The sequence below is a fragment of the Bufo gargarizans genome, chromosome 1 (assembly GCF_014858855.1).
Source record: "Bufo gargarizans isolate SCDJY-AF-19 chromosome 1, ASM1485885v1, whole genome shotgun sequence".
Classification (NCBI taxonomy): Eukaryota; Metazoa; Chordata; class Amphibia; order Anura; family Bufonidae; genus Bufo; species Bufo gargarizans.
Window position 1 is genome coordinate 175,130,378 of NC_058080.1, and position 17,589 is coordinate 175,147,966.

The 17,589-nt window shown below is 42.4% G+C and overlaps 1 protein-coding gene across 1 annotated transcript in view; it reads left to right on the forward strand.

Annotated features, from left to right (window-relative positions):
- DCHS2 (dachsous cadherin-related 2) overlaps window positions 1-17,589 on the forward strand; it is a 394,236-nt gene that overhangs the window by 326,205 nt on the left and 50,442 nt on the right. The window contains exons 9-12 of the mRNA XM_044300255.1: window positions 938-1,778; window positions 12,209-12,448; window positions 14,999-15,133; window positions 16,560-16,769. Coding sequence (XP_044156190.1) covers window positions 938-1,778; window positions 12,209-12,448; window positions 14,999-15,133; window positions 16,560-16,769 — 1,426 coding nt within the window. The remainder of the gene's footprint in view (window positions 1-937; window positions 1,779-12,208; window positions 12,449-14,998; window positions 15,134-16,559; window positions 16,770-17,589) is intronic.

Sequence of the window (17,589 nt, forward strand, 5' to 3'; positions counted from 1 at the left end):
CCATCTAGCTATTCCTAACCCCTCTTTTTTTCTATGTATGGTACCTGTGCCAGCATATATGCGAGAATAATATTGTTTCTCATTTTCTCATCTACTGTTTATGCTGTTATGTGACCACTTTGAGACTTGCGCTCTCTGGTCATGCCAGCACTTCCAGACCCCCTACCCTTTTTCGTGTTTATATTAAGGAATGTAAAATAGGAACAACTAATGTCTGAATTGTTGTAAAACTTTTCACTACAAGCATAATTTAAAAGACAGAGGGTCTCTTGCTCTGGAGGACCTGATCAGACTTTGTGATCAGTTTATTGTCAAGGGACGTTTCTAACAAGTTAGAGATTGTCCAGGCAGAGATCCCATTTAATGTAATTTATAAAAATATTTCTACACAGAATAGAACATTACAGCACTATTGAGGAATTGCACCATTACGTAAATCATTTGGCATCACTGTTGACTTCTGAAGGCAACTGATCACACTGGAGTGGGGCCCCATAGATCAGTTTTGCATCGGGGCCCCATGGAATGTGTGTACCCCACTGAGTAGTAGTAAGACAATGGACTACTTATCTATATAGGAGGTCTAATCATTTGTGCTGACTGCTACAGAAGGACAATATTTAGCATTTAATCTTCAATGACATTGTACTGCTGAAAAAAAACTTTTTTTTAAACTGTTTCCTGTGAATATTGAGTTAAAAATACCCGTTGTGATGGACGTGCCCCTATATGCCTTAACAGATGTATAACAAATATGCCAGTCTTTATATTTTCTCATTATATAGGAAATATTAGTAAAATGTAGAGTGCCAATTTAAATCTCCTCAGACTATGAAATGTGTTTGTCACCAGTGCTGTTATAGAGGAAACTAGCATATGGTTTGAAGTTGGATATTATAAATAATTTGTCTTCTAAACTATGAATCCTATGTTTTAGGTCATTTCAACATCCACAGAGAAATTAAAAGATCTGATTGAGGTCAAGACAGTAAAGATTCCAGAAAGTATGAAACCTGCTCAAAGGATTGGCTCAGCGAAGTTGCATGAAGATAAGATTTTGCATAATTCGAAGCTCATGTATCGTCTATCCGAAGAAGACCACGATGGTCATTTTGCCATTGATAGTTCCAGTGGTGACATTTACCTTTCGAGAACTATAGATTATGAAACAAATCCTCAATATATGATAAGTCTTAGCATACAAGATCATAACAAGGTACTTTCTCAGAACCACTCTGTCATCCTAAAAGTTGATGTTGAAGACCAAAATGACCATTATCCTGTCTTTCCTGACCACCTTGTGGTCATAGGGATTGCAGAAAATGCCCCTATTGGAACAATATTGTATACATTTAAGGCAAAAGATGGAGATGGCAACATAGCAAACAGCAAAATTAAATATTCATTAAACTCTGATCCTAGAAAAGAAAATCCCTTTGTTATTCACAAATGGGATGGAACTTTAACTACAAACCGAGCTTTGGATCGAGAAACAAAGGAGTCATTTATTCTGACAGTTATTGCAACAGACCAGGCAGCTAATATCACACAGCGCCGACACTGTTCACTGACAGCTCGGATTATCATTCAAGACGTCAACGACAACCCTCCAAGTTTCCTATCATTGCCCGCTGCTTCTGTAATAGAGGACACAGAAATTGGCTCGCTCATACATCGGGTGGTGGCTGAAGATCCGGATGAGAGAGAGAATGGAAAAATAACATTTCACATTATGGATGGAAATTCAAAGCAAGTTTTTTTACTGGATGAAATAACAGGTATTATACTTAATTTTTCAAGAGAGACAATTTTCCTTGGAATCAAATATGGCAGTAGATACTTTCGTAACTTGGTAGTGGAAATAGGAAAATGTGTTTCTGAAGACAGTTTTTAAGATGATCCATGCTCTCACTTCAAACTGATCATACAGCTGCCAAAACTCAGACTTGGCTATGGTGATGCTCAACACATCTGCTTGTAATTTATGGGAATGCTTTATTTTTTGTCAAATAATGATAATAGATGAGGTGTATATGGCAGGGTATTATCACATTTGTAGCATTATTGTGCTGTCAATAGATTCAGCTCTATTTTTTGGTTGTTAAAATAAACGCCTATGCCTAATATGCACTATGTATGCCTATAAGCATTCTATCTATAACGTATTCATTTTAGCTGCCACGTAGGCGAGTTTTACATAGTGCAATAGAAAAGAGACTTATACAGTCTTGCGGTCCATTCACACGTCCGTAAGTGTTTCGCGCATCCGCAAAACACGGATATGGCAATGTGCATTCCGCAATTTGCTGACCGCACATCGCCGGCACTATAATAGAAAATGCCTAATCTTGTCGGCAATTGCGGACAAGAATAGGATATGTTCTATTTTTTGGCGGAAATGGAAACACGGATGCGGAAGTGCGGATCCGCAAATGCAGATGCGGACAGCACATTCTGGCCCCATTGAAAATTAATGGGCCTGCACCTGTTCCGCAAAATTGCGGAACGGATGCGGACCCATTTTGCGGATGTGTGAATGGACCTTTAAAGAGGTTGCACTGGATTATAAATATGTGGGTGTCTTCTTCCAAAAACAGTGCCACAACTGTCCACAGTTTGTGTGTGGTATTGCAGCTCAGCTGCGCTCATTTCAATAGAGATGAGCTGTAAAACCACACACCACCAATGGACACGAGTGTCACTCTTCTGAAAGAGAGCAGCCATGTTTTTCTAATCATGTACAACTACTTTAATGTTAACCCTTTTATGACCAGGTGATTTTCTGTTTTTTAGTTTTTGATTTTTACTCCCAGCCCTTCCAAAGCCATACCTTTTTTATTTTTCTGATTACATAGCTGTATGAGGGCTTATTTTTTGCAGAACAAAACGCTGTTTCTAATGGCACTATTGATGGTTGCATACAATGTGGTGGAAAGCAGGAAAAAAATATAAATGGGGTGAAACTGGAAAAAACACAATTCCAGAACAGTTGTTTTGGGTTTTGTTTTTACGGCGTTCCCTATATTATAAAACTGACCAGTTACTTTTATTCTCCAGGTCAGCACGAATCTGTCAATACCACATATGTATATTTGTATTGCGTTTGTATACTGAAAAAGAATGAAAACCTTAAAAATAATATTCTATATCTCTATATTCTGACCCTTATATCTTTTTCATATTTATGTATGCAGAGTTATGTGAAGACAATTTTTTTTTGGGGCGTGTAAGATTATTTGATCACTTGGTATGGGCATTTTTGCATGCTGGGATACCTATGATGTGTATTATTTTTTTCATTTTTTTTTTCATTTTGGGGAATGGGGGGGTGATTTGAATTTTTAATTTTTAAAATTTTGTTTTAATTTATAAAACATAAATAACATTTTTTTACACTTATTTTTATAGTTTCCATAGGGAGCTATAACAAGCAATCATTGGATTGCTTTTCTCATTAGCATTAGCATTGAAGTCTATGATGATTTAAGTGTTTTTCAGGCAGGGGCTCCATAGAAATGACTAAGCAGCAGCCTCCTGTCACATAGGGGGACAGGGGCTGCAGCTAACACACTTTGGCACCCCTGATCCCTGCCGGGGGCAGCCGGAGCATACCCGGAAGTGCAGGATTGACCACGGCATCTGAAGTGTTAAATGTCCGGCATTATTGCTGGTCACGGACATTAGCCGCGGGTGCCTTCAGTATGAAACAACTGGTTATGGCACCTGCTCCGCTCGTGAGTGGGCTCCATTTTTAAAGTCCCGATCGCTGATGTAAATAGCCATATGGCAGCCAGGAAGCAATTAAATTTACAAATTCTCCTTAACTGATTTTTACAGTTCACTACTTTAGCAGTAAATAATTATATAGCTGATATCATATAATTGTCTATAAAATGAAAGGCTTACTGCAAATTTAACCCATTTTGGGTCCAATTAGTGTTTGTTGCTGTTTTTGAACCTGTCTTATAGAGGTGTTTAGAATATAAATTAGTTCCTAATCAAATCTGTCATCAGAAAATCTTCTAGTACAGTATAGGGTAGATATGGTAGGAGTAACCTTTTCTGATTGTATATCCAATATTGAGCCAATACATTTTCTTGTATGTTATAGCTGAAATCTGCACCAGCCCCTAGTAGTTTCTGACACACAGACTGACAGAGTTGTGCCCAATTTATTAAGAGGCGTCTACAAGTGTTGGGCGAGCATGCTTGGCCGAACACTTTTTTACTCGAGCATCGCGATGCTACGCACATCACGGTGTTCGGCCGAACACTTTTTTTTACTCGAGCATCGCGATGCTCGGCACATTGCGGTGTTCGGCCGAACACCGCGTGTGCTCAAGCGTGATGCTAGAGTCTCCTCCCCGAACTTTTGTTGGCTGCTATGCAGCCAATAAACCTGCGCGGAGGTACTGGCACTCACTGTAATGCCGTAGCAATGTTGGCTACTGGCATTACAGTGATTGGCTGTCTGGAACGCGTCATCAGGTGCTATATACAGTCAGGTCCATAAATATTGGGACATCGACACAATTGTAATATTTTTGGCTATATACACCAGAACAATGAAAATGAAATTAAACGAACACGATGTGCTTTAACTGCAGACTGTCAGCTTTAATTTGAGGTTATTTACATCCAAATCAGGTGAACAGTGTAGGAATTACAACAGCTTGAATATGTGTCTCCCACTTGTTAAGGGACCAAAAGTAATGGGACAATTGGCTTCTCAGCTGTTCCATGGCAAGGTGTGTGTTATTCCCTCATTATCCCAATTACAATGAGCAGATAAAAGGTCCAGAGTTCATTTCAAGTGTGCTATTTGCATTAGGAATCTGTTGCTGTCAACTCTCAAGATGAGATAAAAAAGAGCTATCACTATTAGTGAAGCAAGCCACCATTAGGCTGAAAAAACAAAACAAACCCATCAGAGAGATAGCAAAAACATTAGACGTGGCCAAAACAACTGTTTGGAACATTCTTAAAAAGAAGGAATGCATCGGTGAGCTCAGCAACACCAAAACACCCGGAAGACCACAGAAAATAACTGTGGTGGATGACCGAAGAATTCTTGCCCTGGTGAAGAAAACAGCCTTCACAACAGTTGGCCAAATCAAGAACACTCTCCAGGAGGTAGTTGTATGTGTGTCAAAGTCAACAATCAAGAAAGGACTTCACCAGAGTGAATACAGAGGGTTCACCACAAGATGTAAACCATTGATGAGCCTCAAAAACAGTAAGGCCAGATTAGAGTTTCCCAAACGACATCTAAACAAGCCTTCACTGTTCTGGAACAACATCCTATGGACAGATGAGACCAAGATCAACTTGTACCAGAGTGATGGGAAGAGAAGAGTATGGAGAAGGAAAGGAACTGCTCATGATCCTAAGCATACCACCTCATCAGTGAAGCATGGTGGTGGTAGTGTCATGGCGTGGGCATGTATGGCTGCCAATGGAACTGGTTCACTTGTATTTATTGATTATTTGACTGCTAACAAAAGCAGTAGGATGAATTCTGAAGTGTTTCGGGCAATATTATCTGCTCATATTCAGCCAAATGCTTCATAACTCATTGGACGGTGCTTCACAGTGCAGATGGACAATGACCCAAAGCATACTGCAAAAGCAATCAAACAGTTTTTTAAGGGAAAGAAGTGGAATGTTATGCAATTGCCAAGTCAATCACCTGACCTGAATCCGATTGAGCATGCATTTCACTTGCTGAAGGCAAAACTGAAAGGAAAATGCCCCAAGAACAAGCAGGAACTAAAGACAGTTGCAGTAGAGGCCTGGCAGAGCATCACCAGGGATGAAACCCAGCGTCTGGTGATATCTATGCGTTTCAGACTTCAGGCTGTAATTGACTGCAAAGGATTTGCAGCCAAGTATTAAAAAGTGAGAGTTTGAGTTATGATTATTATTATTATGTCCCATTACTTTTGGTCGCTTAACAAGTGGGAGGCACATATGCAAACTGTTGTAATTCCTACACCGTTCACATGATTTGGATGTAAATACCCTGAAATTAAAGCTGACAGTCTGCAGTTAAAGCACATCTTGTTTGTTTCATTTCAAATCCACTGTGGTGGTGTATAGAGCCAAAAATGTTAGAATTGTGTCAATGTCCCAATATTTATGGACCTGACTGTAGCACCCGATGACACGTGGTTCGGCTTAGTCCTAGTCAGGGAGAGCTGCAGCAGAAGGGACAGATAGTGTAGGGATAGGAATTGGTTTGTTTGTTAGGCAGGTTTTACTGGTGAAAGGTGTTAGAGACCCAATAGTCCTTTTAAGGACTATTGTTTTATCTAGCTGCCATATATATTATTAGCGCAACCTGCGCTAAATTGCGTGCAATTGTTTGGCCGCTAATGACACAACATTACCTGCGCTACATCTCCTGTATAACGTTAGCGCATCCTAAATATCAGTGGCATTCAGTCAATTTTTTTTGCTGCTGCTGGCAACGACATTAGGCTGCTTTCACACTAGCGTTCGGGTGTCCGCTCGTGAGCTCCGTTTGAAGGGGCTCACGAGCGGACCCGAACGCAGCCGTCCAGCCCTGATGCAGTCTGAATGGAGCGGATCCGCTCAGACTGCATCAGTCTGGCGGCGTTCAGCCTCCGCTCCGCTCGCCTCCGCACGGACAGGCGGACAGCTGAACGCTGCTTGCAGCGTTCGGGTGTCCGCCTGGCCGTGCGGAGGCGTGCGGATCCGTGTGGATCCGTCCAGACTTACAATGTAAGTCAATGGGGACGGATCCGTTTGAAGATGCCACAATGTGGCTCAATCTTCAAGCGGATCCGTCCCCCATTGACTTTACATTGAAAGTCTGGACGGATCCGTCCCAGGCTATTTTCACACTTAGCTTTTTTTTGCTAATATAATGCAGACGGATCCGTTCTGAACGGAGCCTCCGTCTGCATTATTATGAGCGGATCCGTTCAGAACGGATCCGCCCGAACGCTAGTGTGAAAGTAGCCTTACCTGTGCTACATCTCCTGTATAACGTTTGCCCATCCTAAATATCATTAACATTCAGTCGAATTTTTTTGCTGCTGGTAGCAGCGACATTAGCTGCGCTTCATCTCCTGTATAATGTTTGCCCATCCTAAATATCAGTGACTTTCAGTCTAATTTTTTCGCTGCTGGTGGCAGTGTCATTACCTGTGCTAAATCTCCTGTATAACATTTGCCTATCCTAAAAATCGGTGACATTCAGTCTAATTTATTTTTGCATATACTTAAAAAACCTGCGCTACTGTACGTGTGACATACTTGCAAGCATATATACCATTTAATATGCTGAAGGCGAGCAGTAAGAGACGGGGAAGTGGCCGTGCTGCTGATGGTGCACGCAGAGGCCGTGGCCCTGTGCGCGGTGAAACTGTGCCTGCTGCCAGAGCACAAGAAACACACTCATCCACGATACCTAGCTTCATGTCCCAGTTTGCAGGGTGGCGCAGGACATCACTCTCGACGTCATATCAGTGCGACCAGGTGGTCTGTTGGATTGCAGCAGATAATGCTTCCAGTTGGTTAAGCACCACCCTGTCTTCCACAAAGTCCAGTCTCTGTAGCCAAGAGTCTGGTCAACCAAATCCTTTCCCTGATCCTCCTTCCTCTCACCATGGAGAGTCTTGGCAAACAAGTGATCCCACACTCTGATATTCCGAGGAGCTCTTTTCATCGCCATTCCTTGACTTGGCCTGAAGAGGGACATGAGGAGATCTTGTGCACTGATTCCCAAACTCTTGAGCATCCACAGTGAGAAAAAGGTGACAGTGAGGAACGGCAATTAGTGTTTCACGGGGTGGATGATGATGATCATGATACACAGTTGCCAATAAGAACCCCAATTAGTGTCTCAAGTTGTTCATGATGAGGATTAGACACAGTTGTCAATAAGTGAGGTTCTTGTTAGGTCAGCAAGTCAGGAGGATGACCAGAGTGAGGAAGTGGAAGAGGAGATGGTGAACGATGAAATCACTGACCCAACCTGGGAAGATGGCAAGCCGAGCGAGGAAAAAGGTGGACCACACAAAACAGGCCCGCAACTGCTCCCCGGAGCACACCCTTTCGGCAATGTCCCATGCCAAAGGGTAGGTGTTTGGCAGTCTGGCACTTTTTTTAGGAAAGTGCGGACGATAAAAGAATTGTCATTTGCAACCTGTGCCGTACCAAAATGAGCAGGGGCGTGAACACTAGCAACCTCACCACCACCAGCCTGATCCGCCACATGGCATCAAAGCACTCTAATAGGTGGGCCGAACACCTGGGTCCACAATCAGTGTCTGCGGGTCACACCACTGCCTCCTCTTCCCCTGTGTTACGTCCTGGCCAATCCCCTGTCCAAGACGCAGGCCCAGATGCCTCCCGCCCTGCACCAGGACCTTCGCAAGCACCATCTTATACCACATCCACTTCTGTGTCCCAGCGCAGAGTACAGATGTCCATACCCCAGGCCTTTGTACAAAAGCACAAATACCCAGCCACCCACCCACAGGCCATAGCACTAAATGCGCACCTTTTGAAATTGCTGGCCCTGGAACATCACCTGTGCCCTGACCAACTGAGTTATTGGAAAGGTCCACTTAACGACTGACACATGGACAAGTGCTTTTGGCCAGAGATGCTACATTTCCCTGACGGCACACTGGGTGAACGTTGTGGAGGCCAGGAGCGAGTCATACCCTGGGAAGGCACAGGTGCTACTGATGCCAAGGATTGTGGGCCCTACTCCCATCAGGATTTCTGCTACCACCTACATTAGTGGCTGCAACCCACCCTTCTTCTCCTCCACCTCCTCCTCCACTTCCACCTCTGAATTCTCATCTTGCAGCAACAGTCAGCCATCGGTCAGTAGCTGGAAGCAGTGTAGCACTACAGTCTGGAAGCGGCAGCAGGCCGTGCTGAAACTAATTTACTTAGCTGACAAACAGCACACCGCTGCAGAGCTGTGGCAGAGTATAAGGGACCAGACTGAATTGTGGCTCTCGCCACTCAACCTACAACCAAAAATGGTTGTGTCTGATAATGGCTGTAACTTGGTGGCGGCTTTGGAGCTTGGCAAGCTCACACATATACCATGCCGAGCCTGCGCGTTCAATTTAATGGTTCAGAGGTTTCTCAAAATCTACCCCAATTTCCCTGAGCTACTGGTTAAGGTGCACCGCATGTTTACCCATTTCTGAAAGTCATCTACAGCTGCCGCCGGTCTGGCAACGCTGCAGCAGAACTTGCAATTGCCAGCTCACCGACTGTTGTGCAACATGAGCACTCGCTGGAACTCCACGTTCCACATGTTGGCCAGGCTTTGTGAGCAGCAGAGGGCAGTAGTGGAATACCAGCTGCAACATGGTTGTTGCCTTTCCAGTAAGCTTCCGCTCTTCACAAGCGACGAGTGGGCATGGATGTCTGACCTATGTGAGGTTTTACACAACTTTGAGGAATCAACACAGATGGTGAGCGGCGATGCCGCTATTATCAGCGCAACCATCCCACTTCTGTGTCTACTGAAACGCTTGCTGCTTACAATAAAGGCGGACGCTTTGAATGTGAAAGAGGTAGAAATGGGGGAAGACAGTAAACAGGGTGATAGCCAAACCACCCCCCGTTCATCTTCTCAGCGCAAATTGGATGATGATTAGGAGGAGGAGTAGGAGATGGTTGCCTTCGCTACAGAGGGTAGTACACATACTACCAAAGAGGAGGAAGAGGATGAGGAGATTGAGAGTCATCCTCCTGATGGAGGCAGCGAAGTCTTGTCTGTTGGGACTCTGGCACACATGGCTGACTTTATGCTATGCTGCCTTTCCTGTGACCCTCGCGTTTAACGCATTTTGGCCAACAGCAATTACTGGTTGCTCAACCTTCTCGACCACCGCTACAAAGAGAACTTCTCATCTCTCATTCCTGTGGTGGAGAGGACTAGCAAAATGGTGCAATACCAGAAGGTCCTTGTGGAAAAAATGCTCCAAAAAATTTCCAGCTGAAAACGCTTGAGCAACTGAGGAGGGGAGACGAGGGGAACATACAGCAGTTCCAACAGAGGCAATGCAATGCTCTCCAAGGCCTGGGACTGTTTCATGACAACCCGCGAGGACCCTCACCCTTATGCGCAGCTAGTGTCACAAGGAGAAAAAGTTTTGGAAGATGGTGAAGGAGAACGTAGCAGACCGTGTCAGCATCCTCAATGATCCCTCTGTGCCTTACATCTATTGGGTGTCAAAGCTGGACATGTGGCACGAACTGGCACCCTACGCCTTGGAGGTGCTAGCCTGCCCTGCCGCCAGTGTTTTGTCAGAGCGGGTATTTAGTGCTGCTGGGGCATAATAACTGATAAGCTCATCCGACTGTCAACTGAAATTGCTGACAGGTTGACTCTTATCAAAATGAACAAGACCTGAATTGCCCCTGACTACTCTACTCTAAGCTGCTGAAGATAAAGGCACTTTAAATGTGGCTTTTATGGTGTATTGAATACACTGTATTCCCATGCACCCCTTCCACCACAAAAAAAGGTATATGGTTCAGTTTTCCTTTTCTCGTCTCCCTGCTCTACCATCATATCCACATGCTTATTAGGCTGCCCCGCTAATGTTTTTGAGGGTCAGCTCAGCAGCAGACCCTCACCCCTAATTTTTAAGATGGTCAGCTCAGCAGCAGACCCTCACCCCTAATTTTTTAGATGGTCAGATCAACAGCAAACCCTCACCCCTAATATTTTAGATGGTCAGATCAGCAGCAGGCCCACGACCCTAATTTTTTAGAGGGTCACCAGCAGGCCCTTGCACCTAATGTTTTTGAGGGTCACCAGCAGGGCATCAAGGGTGTGTATTATGCCCTCCTTTATGTGTAATAAAGGAGGTATTGGGGTGCCTTTTCACTTAGTGTATATAAATATACAGGATAGAATGTTTTCTAACAATTTTTCCACTAAAATCGATTTTATCTTCGGTTTGATGCGTGTTATTGTCAGTCTGTTAAAGTGGTGTACTACTCGGACAACATCGTTCCCAGAAACGACCTGGGAGTCCAAGATGCATCCAGACATCCTCCCCATGCTGTTCCTGACCATTTCAGTGGTATTTACATCAATTTCTGACCTTTCCTATGAACCAGACACCCTCCCCTCTTCAGAGCAGGGCGTGTCTGGTTTAATGCTTGGGTTCTCCCATTGAGTTCCATTGTGCTGCTGCAAGCACCCAAGCATCCCCAAGTGTTCTACTCGAGAACCCCAGCACCTTGGTGCTCGATCAACACTATAGTCTACTTCTTAATAAATTAGGTTCATCTCACTCCAGCGCTGAGGGCTCAAGACATGTTCCCATGGTTTAGCTTGACTCCTCTATTCTTGCTGTAAAAAATATCAGAAAGACCAATTGAACTGAACAGTAATGTAAAAACAGAAGATGCTAGATTTGCCCTTGCTGACTATATAGCCAATGTTAAAGGGGCTTTCCTGTTGGTATCTTTTTTAAAGGACCGATTGCATAAAAATACATAATACTACTATTCTGACACATCCTGCATCCCTGCTGGTTTCTGCTTCCTGGTTCCTCTCAATATTCAGTCAATCAGTGGCCACAGTGGTGACCTGCCTCGGCCATTGATTGGCTGAGAGGTCATTTCCTGTGTATTGACAGAGCAAAGGAAATAGAGACCAGTGAGGAACTCAGGAAGGTTGGAACGGAAGCTGGGGACATTGGGTAGGTGAGTATTACTTTTTTGTTAAATTTTGCCGTTCTGACCCTTTTGTAAAAAAAAATATACTAACCAGCAGTACAACCTATTGAAAGATTGGAACTTTACCAAAAGAGAATTATTCTCCTCCAGCTTATGTTACTCTGCAAATAATGTCAATTTCAGACATGTCTGTGACACATAAAATTCCTTAGTTTTATAGTTTTGTTACTTAAATTATTGTCCAAGATGACATTTCTGATTGCCTATCCTTAAGGAAGGCCATCAATATCAGATCCGTGGATGTCCAAGCCTTGGCACCCCTGCCGATTTGCTGTTTGATGGTGCTGCTGCACTCATGCGAGAGCTGCAGGCTCTTCATTGTTACTAAGCTAACCTCTTTTTACCAAATTTCTTGTTGTATATACAGTATATCATATATTTATTGCAGTTTATTCATCTGAATAATTCATAGGACAAACCCTATTTATTTATATTTTTTAAAATCTTAATTCTCTAGGATGGCTGAGCTTATCCGCAGCAGTTGACCGTGAGATCCAGGAACATTATACTTTAACCATATTGGCCACCGATAATGGAAATCCAGCTCTGTATGCAACACAGATTGTTACAGTCACGGTTGCTGATGTAAATGATGTGTTACCGACATTTAAACAAGTCTTGTATGAAGTGGCCATTCCTGAAAACCTAGAGCCTGGACAGCATGTGATGAAGGTTGAAGCAGAGGACAGTGATTCAGGTACCTGAGATTTCAATAAATCGGATTAGCGATTTGGCTTATTTTTTCAGTATTCTGGCAATTTATGAGATCTGGTTTGACCTATTTCCCAAAATTCAAATCAACATGCAAGTGTAAAAGAAAATACAAGCAAATCCTATAGTTACAGGACATGCTGGGAAGGGTTGTCTCGGAATCTTCATATTATCCTCTACCACTAGGATGGTTGCATGCACCACAGAGTTTTTTTTTGTAGTAACTTTTTAAGACAGTTTCCTGGCTTTATTTTACTCTTTTTGACACTTTTGACTTGCCTGTAGACTTATTTCTATGAAGAAAAGAAAACACTAATAACACTACCCCCAAAAAATCAGGAGCTCTAAAAAATGAAAGGTGGAATCTGATTGGTTGCTATGGGCAGCTAAGCCAGTTCTACTTTGCACCAGTTATGACAAATCGCAACTTTTGTGTGGAAGCACTGTGAAAGGACATCTGTCAGCAGATTTGTAGCTATGAAACTGGCTGACCTGTTACATGTGCACTTGGCAGCTGAAGGCATCTGTGTTGGTCCCATGTTTATATGTGCCCATATTACTGAGAAAAATGAAGTTTTATTATATGCAGATGAGCCTCTATAAGCATTGGGCTCAGCTCTCTCCGCAATGGCAACGCCCCCCTTGCTCCTAGAGGCTAATTTGCATGTATTAAAACCACATTTTTCTCACCCAGAGGCTCTGCTTTCTCTGCACCTGGTGCAACAGGTCAGCCAGTTTCAAGTCTGCTGACAGATGCCTCATAAGTCCAACGTAATGTACTGATTACAGGTGCTTTGAAAACTACTAAACTTGTGCATTAAAACTGTTTTTGATGTATTCGCTGCGGGCATCCCCTTACAGAATTTTAGCCTGAAACCAAAATGGAAGGAAAAATATGCTTGTTTTATTATTATTATTATTATTATTATTATTATTATTATTAGTAATAGTATTTTAAAGTGCCATTAATTCCATGGCACTGTACATCCAGACATGGTTACACAAATATAAAAAAACAAGAAACTACAAGAAACTATCAACAGGCTGGTATAGTAGGGTAGCGAACCCTACCCGCAAGAGCTTACAATCGAATCTATGCTTTGTTTACTAATGCATTCTTTACTATTATTCTGCTGTATAAAAAGGCAGATATGTTTCTCTGGAAAAGATGAATAATACCCACTATTGAGATGATAGCTCTGTTTCTTGTAACTCAGCTTTCCTAGCAACAAATGTAACCAGGGCTGTGTTCACTGCATCGCAGCTTCCGTATATAAAGAATAGACAATGTTGTGTTGGATCCATTACACCCCAGTGGCGCCTGATAGAGCCCACTGACTTATAAAGGGCTTCTAAAAAGTGTCAGTCATTATGACAGGAGAAATCACAGCATGATCTCCTTGTCTCACCTGATTGTAAATTTAAAGCAGTGCATTTCCTCTATCACACCATGCCCTTCTCATCATTCATCTGACAGTAAATATAATATATTAGTAGATGGTTTACTTATATCATCCGCTGTAACAGTAAATGGTAACAATGACTGCAGCAGAATAACGTCCTGTGTCTTTACCACGACTAACCACTATGTGGCGCTGTTGTCCAGTCTTACGTTAGTCTTTCAACTACTTTCCTTAAATTAAATTTTTATGTAACCACAAACTATAAAATATTATCCTCCCTATAATTCTAGTTCTTCACACTTCAGAGAGGGTAAAAGCTCTCTGCGAAGTGCCCGGAGGTTGCTCATGCTTATAGTATATCACCTGCAGCCCATGTTTATTCCTTTTTCTTGCTTTTACTAATTTGTTTAGCAGCAATATATTCTGCAGCGCTGTAGATAGATAGACATCTCACTTTCCCATTTGGGCTCACAATCTAAATTCCAAATTAATCTATTAGTATGTTTTTGGAGTGTAAAAAGAAACTAGAATACCCAGAGGAAACCCATACAAACATGAGGAGAACATACAAACTCCATGCAGATGGATTCAAACCTAGTTCTGCAAGGCACCAGTGCTAACCACTGAGGCACCATGGTGGATCACTACTTGTATTATTGTGCATAGCACAAACATTAGTGTGCAATAGAATATGTATTTCCTTGTTTACCATTCTGAGCTTGGTTCTTGTTTCATGGATGAAGAATGTGTATATAAAGTGTCCTCCCAGAGCTCAGAGGCCGACGATATATATTCTATAGGAATTGCTTGAGGAAACTTACACTGAGGGCTTATCTAAGTTCATTCCCTCTTTAAGTTCCCCCCCGGCAGTAAGTGTCGTCTTCTGCTGTTAGCTTTTGTAAGAGTGGTCTGCTATTGGACTATATAGGCTGTACTAAGGACCGGCCCAATTATCCCTTCAGAGGCTTAGCTCCCTGTAGGATTTTGTGGTCCCATGATAGGTCTTTTCAATCTAGTCTGATAGCACAAGCAAGCACTGGATTTGTTATTCTGGATTCAGAAAATAATTATCATAAATAACTGTTGGTGCCATTGGAAAAAGTGACCCCTTTCCTGTGTGTTTCATTTTTCAGGAGTCAATGCTGCACTGACATATCACATGTTGCCAGGTCCAGCACATGGATTTTTCAGAATAAATCCTGATACTGGAGAGCTGATTACAGCGGCATCATTTGACAGAGAGAAACAGGATCAGTTTATTATTAGGGGTAAGTCTTACACTGACCATGACGACTGCACTGTATATATTGTACTAGGCCGCACTAACGTCCTACAACTAGGACATTGGAGTATTGTGAGTTAATCTGCCCTCTCAGCAGATATCTGTGGATGTACTGTAAACCTATTGGAAAGTCATTTCAGCTTTTTTCATTAGACATGGAAGAGGTTGTATGGGTTCATATACCATGTTTTTATGTGATTGCTCAATAAGAAAAACACAACATGAAAATTTCATGACTGGAGTCATCCTGATATCGTACATATGCAAACACCGTTGTAAATGTACATTTTTTAAAAACCTTAGACTAGTCACTATTTCTAGCCATCCTAAAGGGTTTTCCTGATTTATAGCTGTTGTCCAGGGGAGTAAAAAAATAAAAAACAAAGCCAGTTCCCTGCTACTCTTGTTCCAGCGCTAACTGTGTACTTGCTGGTCTCTACTTACTGGTCTGCTCTCGTCATGCCAGGGCTGGTGGCTCACCTCTGTGGACAGTGATTGAGCTGTCTTCTCCAAGCATTTCCTGGTGTAGAGACAGGATCAAAAAGTAGAGACTAGTGGGGACCTGGTAAGCATCAGATCAGGAGTTGTGGGAGCTTGGTGAGGGTGAGTATGCCTACTTTTATTTTATTTTCATCCCACTTTGAGTGCTTTCTAAAGAATCCCAGGACAACCCCTTCAATATAGTACATTTATATGTATCCATATGGGTAGGGCACACCATCAAAGTCCAAGCAGGGGAGTCCAACTATTGTGATCTCTAACTATTGCTCAGAGAACGTGACATTGATGCTGAAAAAGCCTTGGTATCCTCTGGCTCCTGTTATTTCCACTCTGTTTTCGAAGCAGACAGGTCAGCCATTGCCTATCCTGAGCCAACAATGGGACTCCTGAAGACAGTCTATAAGAGTCGGTAGGAATCATTGCTTCCTTAGCACCTTTGCCACTACCTTCAATCTATCTTAATGATATGCCATCAATAAGAAAAAGTGAAAAAAAGGTCTTTAAAGATCAATCCTCTCTAAAATAGACCTTGAAAGTTTGATGAAACCATTTCTTAGTTATATCAATTTCAATTAATAGGCGTGGTATTACAGCTCCCAAAGAGGTTGTCACCCAGCTTCACTACTCTCTTGAATGTTGTAAGTCTGCCTAATTGTGCGGTGTAGCCTCCCCTGCTGTATCTTGAACCCTCCATCCTCTTGTGTGGTTGTATAGCATACAGTATATTCTGACAGGAACTAGGGTGATGCTGCAGTATCTCAGAAAGACTTGGACTGTGCTACATCTAGTCGTTCATTGTTGTTTGGAGCCATTATCTTTTAGTAATAAAATACATTTGCTCTGTATTTTCCTTACTTTTTTCCTTTTTTATTATGCTGGCTGTGCATTTACTGGCATTTCTTCATCACTAGTACTGGTGACAGATGGCGGATCCCCATCATTCTCCAGTTCAGCGACCGTTGTGTGTACCGTGCTGGACGAGAACGATAATGCTCCTGAGCTCTTACTTCCTGAGGCTGAGATCCATGTCCCTGAAAACCAAGATCTGGGAATAATTCACAAAGTTCTGGCCATAGACAAGGATGCTGGCAACAATGGCAGAATACAATTCCAAATAATTGGTAATTAATGATGCTTGTTAAACTGTCTGAGCAGATGTTTAAATCAGCATTGCACTCGGGATTTTACTAGTGCTGATCAGTTTATTATATGTCAGACATCTCAGGAACTTTCTACCCTTAAAATTTGTTTCCTGTTTTCTCAATGTTCGCTATCACATAATTTAGTATCTTGTTTAGATCTATTTCAGATTTTGTGTAAAATGTATTTTTATCAAGCAAGTCTCCTCTATTTGAAATATTGTATGATACTGGTAAGGCATAGAACCAAGCTTCACATGATGTTAGTTATAATAGTTGTCTCTTCTAGGTAAGCCTGATTGTTTAGACAGAGAAGTTGTGTCACCATTCTCAGAAATATTATTGCGGAGCAACCCTGCATAGTTTGACCAGTGCATCGCTTGCAAAGCAGTCCCATGTGCACATTAAGAATACTCATGTAGTCAAAAGGATTTATTCATGTAGCAATGAACATGTAGTAATAATCTAAGAATGGTATTTTTATAGGTAGTAAAATAATAGAAGAGCTGACACACACACGCACACATTTTGCTTACCTACTCCATCTTTTTAATTTACACAGTCGATTCACAGTATCATGACCACCAGCTAATATCCAGAGTAACAGCCAAATCGGTTGACAGTACCTTCCGCACGGATAAGGGCCCCAGAGAATGCTAATAAAACATTCCCACCAGCGTGTGTTCTTCCAGTAATGGTTGCAGGGCATTTCTTTTCTGATGTTTCTTGCCTGACACACCAAGTCCATCCATTCGATGAAGTAGAAAACGAGACTCAGAGAAGACAATCCTCTGCCAATAAG